General features: G+C 33.7%; 1 protein-coding gene across 1 annotated transcript in view; it reads left to right on the forward strand.

Annotated features, from left to right (window-relative positions):
* The window catches only part of LOC144542107 (M1-specific T cell receptor alpha chain-like), a 55,672-nt gene extending 47,039 nt beyond the window's left edge, over positions 1 to 8,633 (forward strand). Inside the window, exons 2-5 of the mRNA XM_078287512.1 lie at positions 6,281 to 6,490; positions 6,819 to 6,857; positions 6,945 to 7,052; positions 8,040 to 8,633. Of these exons, the coding sequence (XP_078143638.1) occupies positions 6,281 to 6,490; positions 6,819 to 6,857; positions 6,945 to 7,051 (356 nt within the window). The 3' untranslated portion in view covers position 7,052; positions 8,040 to 8,633. The remainder of the gene's footprint in view (positions 1 to 6,280; positions 6,491 to 6,818; positions 6,858 to 6,944; positions 7,053 to 8,039) is intronic.
* Positions 8,634 to 9,110: the final 477 nt, after the last annotated feature.

The raw sequence follows: 9,110 nt of genomic DNA on the forward strand, positions 1-9,110 counted from the left end.
ATCAGAAGCAACCAAAGGAATGAAAATATTCGGCCACTGTTGGAGAACAATTGATGACGTTTTAATATTAAAAATCAACGCATTTCGGCTACAATCACCTTCTATTCTTTTGGTTGTTTTTGATTCACGCACCTTGGAGGAGCTGCAAAGTTGCGACTGATTTTTGCTGAATTAATTCATAACACATATGCCAGTTATCTCTTTGCAACATGAATCAGTGAAATAATAATAATCCATATTGATAGCAAAGTATTGATAGCAATTCTACTACAAGCCAGTTGTAACTGGCTGCACAAAGTTTTTTGTTTTTGTTGAGAAGCGAATGTCAGTGTGACAAGTGGAGGGAAAATAACATTTAGCACTGGCATCAAATTAACTGTACAGCCAAGTAAGTTATGGTTATTATATTTATTAACAAATGGCACTAAAACAAGAAGCCACAAGTCTGTAAATATATGATGACGGATGACAATTATTTGAAATTTTTGAGTTTTTAAAAATATTGAAAATTTGGTACAGGGAATGTAGACTCTTGTCCAGCAATGGATAATTAAATATCAATTAGAATATTTTATTCAGATACATAATTAGATTGTGATATATAATCCGTTTAATGAAGGACACTTCAAGGTGCTGTGCAGGTTTTTGAAACCTGTTATGATGTTGTGTGAATGGCAATAACTTCAAACTCATATTTGGATCTGGGATCAAAGTTATTGTATTGTCAAGTAAGTGCATTGTCTATGTACTTAAAAGATCTACATATCATTTGCTTTTTATATGTACTGATACAATTTTAAATTGGCATGAAAATGACTTACAACTTAATTCCAAATAATCCTGCAGTGATTTAGTATGAACTATGTTTCTCCATAAATGGAATATTTTAAAATTGTTGTATTGTATTTTAAAATGCTCAAACTCAGTATGAGTTTCTACAACAATTTAATTAGGCATTTTTTGGAAATTTCTCAGTATTCCTAACCTATGTTATGTATGTTATATAAGAAAAAGGCATAATTTTTGTCCAACAAATGAATACTACACGTAACATGTTAAGTGTTTCCTATCCTTAAACTTTATTAAAGTTGAAAAATAATATAGAATAATAATAATAAACATAATTCATAAGTGGACCAACACTTGCATTGTTAAAATACAAAATTGTGCAAGGCAAATACATTATGATACATAATCAAAACCTCTTATTTGAAGTATTTAATCAAATGAGTAAGCCAACTTTCATTTCAACAACATTTGTTCAAGCAGAATAGAAACATTTGGAATACAGAAATTAAAACCTCAAGAAGTAACTTAAAAGTGAGAGGAATGAGGCAGGGATGTAACCTGTCACCACTTCTTTTGGTTTTAGCAGTGGCTAATAAATGTCATGATTTGTCATGCTAATTTGTCTGACAACATTTAACTACAGACCGTAAAATATGCATTTTAGCTTTCAGAGTTGATGCAGATCTTTTTTAAAAGTATCATCTAAAATGTAACTTGTTCTATGTATCAAGAACATTTCTAAAATGAGATTCCACTATGTTGAAATAGGTTTGAAAACCCCTCAGTCGGTCAGTTAGTGGTATTTTCCCAGAGCAGCACTGTTGATCTGTTTTTGCTGCCAGACAAACTGATGTGTGAATGACTTCAGGATTGTATTTGGATCTGGAATTAAACTTGTTATCCTGCCAAGTAAGTGTAACACTTCATTGTAGGTGATATTTAACCTGTAATTCCTATTTAACCTGTAAGATAAGTTATAAAGGCAAGGTAACGTCACAACTCATACTGTCTCCTTGATATACTGTAAAAGACATACAGTGTGTCTTTTCATCTCATTGCAAGGTCATCGTGTGTTTGGTCATCAAGATAAACAATTACTTTAGTGTAAGACGCTATTTAACAGACTAAGCAGAGGCCCACTTATTCTAAATTAATGTACATAATTCTTTAGTTAGCTAAAGGTTTCTAACAACCTGAGTCATAACTGCCCCCCCCCCAAAAAAAACCCCCAAAACAAAACAAAACAACAACAACACAACAACAACAACACAAAAACACGTTACCAAAATATAAATGATTTGGCCTCACTAGCTTTGCTAAATGAAAACTTTTTTATAGCAATATCTTAAGTGAGAGATGAACACTATATACAATAATAGCACAATTTAAACAAAATATGATTTCACTCCTCGAAAAAATATGTATGTTGTTAGTATGTTACATTACGTTAGCACTTCATAAGTTCACATTTTAAATTTTGATTATGGACAATTTCATGTACAAAGATCAACAAGCCTATACATGCAGAACCCTAAAGAGCAGTTATTGTCCAACACCACAGCAATGTGTGACACTGGGAGTCAACAAACTCATATTTGGTGTTGGAACTAAACTTTATGTTGAAAAAAGTGAGTTACCCAATGTTTGATATAAATTTTTATATAAATCTCATAATGACGGCCATGTTAAGATTATGATGAAATTTGAGAGGAGGTCTCCATCTCATCACATGTCTGCTTTAAGATTTAATACTGTACTGTGTACTGAAATCCACAATAATTCATTTACTGTGCTTTTTCTGAAAGTAAGATTAGCTGTTTTTACTGACATGATCTTATTTGTCAAAGCAAAATCACTTTTTTGAATAATGCAGCTGAAGTTGGTTAAACCGTTTCAGAGACATTTTTGTAACTAGACAATTTGCGGTGTGAATAACAACTATAATCAAATCAGATTTGGATCTGGAATAAAAGTGGTTGTTGTGATGAGTAAGTTAAAAACAAGTTCAATATATTGTTAGCTTGTCATACATTGTCATTTAGCACATACACACAGAATTTTATTCAATGCATAAAGATTTATTTTAGCATTATGTTAACTTTCAATTCAAGTAAAAAGCGGAACAATTTTGTAAAACAATATTGTTCTGCAGCTGGAGAACCTCATTTATTTTGTTACTATTTTATTATCTAACCTTTATTTTACCAAGTAATCCCAATGAGGTTAAAAATCTTTTTCTAGAATGACCTGAGCAAGAGCGCAGCTTTGTGACAAATATAAAAGTTACGGACAAAAAAACATACCATGTACATTAGCAAAAATACATTAAGAATCTGAGATGACTTAAATTTCCAGTGACAACGACTCAACACTTGCTAGGCTTTGAAGTATTTACTGTTATTACAGATAATTACTGTTTTAGTACAATGTAACATTCTTGTATTGCTGATAACTATGTTGTACCGAAACTGGAACCTACAGTAAGTGTAAACATGGAGCCATACCTTTACTTACCAACCATACTTTCATGACAAAGTATTTAAGATTTAACATTAAGGCATAACATTAAGTATTTAATCACTTTGTTCTTGCAAATCTACTGCAAAGTATGATAAACACTTCAGAATTTATTTCTACACATTTAGTATTTAGTTAGCCACGTTGTTCAGAAGAAGCGTTTGTTCAAGCAGAATAGAAATATTTGGAGTACAGAAATTAAAACCTCAACAAGTAATTTATTAGTGAGAGGAATAAGGCAGGGATGTAACCTGTCGCCACTTCTTTTGGTTTTAGCAGTGGTTATTAAATGTCATGGTTAGTCATTCTAATTTGTCGTACAATGTTTCACCACAGACCCTAAAATACACATTTTAACTTTCAGAGTTGATGAAGATTTTTTAAAGTGTTTGTAAACTGAAAAACTAAACTAAACTAAATTAAACTTTATCAAGAACATTTCTAAAATAAGATTCCACTATGTTGAAATAGGTTTGAAACCCCCCAGTCAGTCAGTTAGTGGTATTTTCCAGCAGCACTGTTGATCTGTTTTTGCTGCCAGACAAACTGATGTGTGAATGACAACATCAGGATTGTATTTGGATCTGGAATTAAACTTGTTATCCTGCCAAGTAAGTGTAACACTTCATTGTAGGTGATATTTAACCCGTAAGATAAGTTATAAAGGCAAGGTAACGTCACAACTCATACTGTCTCCTTGATATTATACTGTAAAAGTGTCATTGTATGTTTGGTCATCAAGATAAACAATTACTTTAGTGTAAGACACTACAAAACAGACTAAACAGAGCCATGGTTATTCAAAATTAGCATACATAATTCTGAGTTAGCTAAAGGTTTATAACAACCTGAGTTATAAATGCCACCCCCACCTCCAAAAAACCCCCACAAAAACAAAGATTTCATCCAATTATGTTAGCAAAATATAAATGCTTTGGCTTTACTAGCTTTGCTAAATGAAAACATTTTTATAGCAATATCTTAAATGAGAGATGAAACTTGAAACACAGTAATAGCACAATTTATACAAAATATGACTTCACCTCCAAAAAAATGCTAGTATGTTACATTACGTTGCTAGCACTTCATAAATTCACATTTCAAATTTTCATCATGTACAAAATTTGATGTGCAAAGATCAACAAGGCCTATAAAAGTAAAACCATAAAGAGCAGTAATTGTCCAACACCACAGCAATGTGTGACAGGAGTTGGAGTCAACAAACTCATATTTGCTGTTGGAGCTAAACTTTATGTTGAAAAAAGTGAGTTACCTGATGTTTGATACAAATTTGTATATAAATCTCACAATGACAGTCGTGTTGAGATTATGGTGAAATTTTGCCTGCCTATAGATTTAATACTGTACTGTGTATGGTAATCCACAATTAATTTATTGTGTTGTTTCTGAAAGTAAGGTTAGTTGCTTTTACTGACATAATATTATTAGTCAAAACAAATTCACTTTTTTGAATAATGCAGCTGAACTTGGTTCAACCATTGCCGAGTCATTTTTGTAACTAGACAATTCACGGTGGGAATAACAACTTAAACCAAATAAGATTTGCATCTGGAACAAAAGTGGTTGTTGTGATAAGTAAGTTAAAAACAAATTCAATATATATCGTCAGCTTGTCATACATTGTCATTTACGAATAGCATTTCAGTGTTGAAGTTGATAGCTCACTTATCACATCTTATAATTTAAGAACACGTCTCATTTTGCAACCACAACACTTTAAGTTTTATTTTTTACAAGGGCTTCTAATTTTAACTAATCACCAAATATTTATCAGTGCAGCCCCCTGTAATAAATGATAATACAATTCCACCTTAAACCTTCTTTACAGCAATTGATCAAATTTCAAATTTGGCAGACGATTTGCTATTTTCACCTGTCCTAACAAACATATGCAAAATTAAACATATTTGCCAATACTCTCACAAATGGGAATTATTCTACATACATTTTTCATTGACCTTTTAGGAAAAGCAGAGTGTTAGCGTTTTGGAAGTCAAATGGATGTTTAGAGAGCATATTTAATCACAGTGTGTATTGACATCTACCTGAAAGAGAACATATCTGAGGTAGAATCTCTGCATTCTGTCCTTTTTTCTGGTTCAGTTTGAATCTCAAAATATTTCACTACATAACATAATGAAATATTAGATGAAGGACAATATCCACAGTGTTTGCAGTTTTCAATTAAGTGGTGTTTTTACTGACTGTTAGTTGGAGTGTTGTAGACTTTAATAGGTTAAGACAGTAGAGGTTGTGCATTTCCGGGCGAAGTATATCGTTTTATGTTAGTATCTAGTTTGCATCTCGCCGTGTTCTCCTCCTCCTAATATCAATTTTGGTAAAGGGCTAAAACAAGAATCTAATAATGAACCTTTGATCAACACACAGTTTCTAGTAAAACGATGAGTCAGCTGACACTTCCTGTTCCTGCATGAGGCCCGGTCACAGTCAGCAGCCTCACTGTTCATCTTCACTACATTTTATTTTGAATTTTGCAGATTGCAGTTTTAGGTCTACAAATGTTTCTCGGAGACAGAGCTGCTCTGGAGGCAGAAATGATCTGATTGGTTGAGTTAAACCTCAGTGGCTATGAGCATTGAGCAAATGAGCTATGAGCGAACTGAGATACTGCCTGGTTAAATAAAGTTAAATAAAACAAATATATAGCTAATAGTTTGCGAATTATGTTTGTTTTTTCTTTTATTTTAAATCATGTACGTTTTTTATGAAAAATGCCGTACGAATGCAAAGTATTGTCTATCTATCTATCTATCTATCTATCTATCTATCTATCTATCTATCCAATTCTTCTTCAGATTCTTCAGACAGTGGAAAAGCTTTCATGTCCTGGATCTAGGTTGGATCACTGTTGTGTTAGACCAGGCAGAGACGATAAAAATGTCGCAGATTATTCCTTTAAGTTTATGAGATCTCTTCTTTTTGTGTTTTTCAGGGGAAGAGTCGCTTCCGTCATACTACAGGCTGAGCTCAAATGACGCTTCGGGAGACATCTCGGCCTGCTTGGCCAGCGACTTCAGCAACCACAAAGCGCTCACTGATAACGCGCTGTTCAATAAAATTGAGGCCGACCGGATGACAGGAGACCCGTTCTACAGCCAGGTCGCCCTGTATGAAGATGGACAGGAAGACAAGTGCAATGAAGGTAAGTGTCACTAATAATATAGAACAATAAAGATTTACCATAATATCTGATTATACCTTCATCATCATAAAACAAAGGCTCTTCATCATCCCAAGTCATTACTCGATGCATATAACAACAACAACAGCAACAACAACAAACAAGAAAAAAGCTCAGAGGAAAAATAAACACATAAAATAAAAATACATACAGGAGAATGACATAAAAAGCATAAGAGATGGCACACATTTAAAAGTGGGCAAAAGCAAGACATTGATTTAAAAGATGACACTGAATCGGCATCACAAGTTCCTTCTTAATCGTGATTTATTTTCCCAATATCTTTCAGATCCTAAAGACGTTCAGTGCACCGTAGACTTTGAACCAGGTATGTGTTAAATCTGATTTAACTGCTGACTCTGGAACAGTTAGCTGTGTTTGTATTTGTATTTCATCTTGTGCTTTGCGTTTGCAGATGCGAAGGTGAACTTACTGACTCTGACCACCCTGGGCCTCAGGCTGCTCTTCCTGAAGACCATCGTCTTCAACGTGCTGATGACTCTGCGGCTCTGGATCAGCTAAAGTGAGTAGAAAACTCTTTCATCACACACTTATGGTCTCCTGCAGACTGTTCATGTGAACATGATGCACATTTACTCATCATGGACTTTGCTGTGAATCCACCTGCTTCTTCTTCTCATTTCCATAATGGTTCCACTATTTTATACTGATATTGTTTATTTTTTTACAACATGGTGTTTCTACTTATATGTAAATGTTACAGAAAATGTGGGAAAATGGTAAATATTCACATTCACTATTCAAGACTGTCACCGTGTTTCCATTTTTGTTTGAGAGTGGTGAAGTTTCTCTGTGAAGATGCCGCTCTCGTTCATCTTCACCTGCGGAGGATTCTGTTAACTTTAGCTATATATAAGAAAAGCTAGCTAACTTTACCTTTTAATTTTGTGGCGTTACATGAATGAATCTCCCGTGCCTCACCGATCTCAGAAGCCAATCAGAAGAGGTATTTTGGCCTGGAGGTACGTCGTACCCTCAACAAAATGTACTGAGAGAGAGCGTCGCGTTTTCCACTCATATTAACCAGCAAATGTCCACATTTACAAGATTTACCTTGAGAAATGTGCACATTTACCGGTGAATGTATACAGTCACCATTTTTCCACATTTACTGTACCATATTTATATTTATACATACTCATAAAATATATACTATTATTTGCCGCTGCTACAACCTAATTTTCCTCACAGGAATCAAAAAAATTTAATCTAATCTTATTGTAGACAGTCAAACAGTTTGTGCTTCATTATGTTTTCTGCCTAACTACATAGTGGTTCTGTAATCACCTAGTATAGTTTATTTGATTTATTTACACACATATGAAATGATAAAACACAAATTGAGCTGAGAGGTGAGATAAACAAGGATCTTATTAAAACTTAAAACAGTATGGAGAAATCTGTGAATGTAAAGGATCTCTGTATGATCATGTATGGTAAAGGCGATTCAGGTGAGATTAATTAATATTTTTTCATGTTTATCTTCTAGACGCACAGCAGAGCTTCACAAGACGAAACTCCAAGATGAAAGATTCACACAACGTCCTTTTGATTTGGCGAAACGCAAAATAATTTCTCATCTTCATTCATTCTTGCATCTGTGTCTCTCAAACATAATATCTGTAATAATATCTACAATATTAGTATAATGTCGTAATTTCCAACATGGAGACAAACCTAAAGACACTGTATAATACATGTATTCTTTATTATTTTCTCTAAACCAGAAGTTGATGAAGGTATTGTAATTTTTTTGTCATACTGTTAGTGAAGCACATCATTTGTTGTGTTTTGATGAATACTTTCCATTTTAGTAAAGTCTGTTGTACTGCCATTGTAAATATCACTTGCTTCAATTACAATTACATTTTGCAATCTGACAAACATCATACACATCATACACAGTTTGTAATAACTTGCAATTCAGCAGTATATTATTTTGTTTCTATTTTCTTGGATATCTTACTACCTGGATGACTGAAATGAATCTACACAGATATATCATGCATTGTATAAAGACAGACTTAAAACTGCACTGTGTAATATTTTGCAAATGTTCTGTTACAATAAATACTGAAAAATAGAGGCAATATTGTTATTTGTGTTTGTTGCTCATAATCCCTCCTTCCCCTCCCTCTGCATCAAGTTACTCTCCTTCATGCAGAGGTGACAGATATTTTCTGATGCAAATATCGTTCTGTTTAATGAGAGAGAGAGAGAGAGAGGGGGAGAGAGGGGGAGAGAGAGATAGAGGTAAAGAGAGAGAGAGCAGATGCAGAGTGTGTGTGGGTGCAGCAGCAGTTCTCAGGTCGAGGTGAATCCTTTGCCCTCGGTCCAACTACATGATGAACCTCCGACTTCCTCTTCGGCGCTCTTCATTTTTCAGATGAATATGGAAAAAATAAAGCAGGGGCCTCATTTATTAAAGAGAAAAGGTCATTGATTTAATTGATTTAAAGATTCCATTGTTGATTATTTAAAAGTAGGGAAAAGAGATTATAGAAAAACATGAAAATAACATCATACCTTGTATAATAATATGAATTTGGTTTTGATTTCA

Source organism: Centroberyx gerrardi, chromosome 13 (genome assembly GCF_048128805.1).
Source record: "Centroberyx gerrardi isolate f3 chromosome 13, fCenGer3.hap1.cur.20231027, whole genome shotgun sequence".
Lineage (NCBI taxonomy): Eukaryota > Metazoa > Chordata > Actinopteri > Beryciformes > Berycidae > Centroberyx > Centroberyx gerrardi.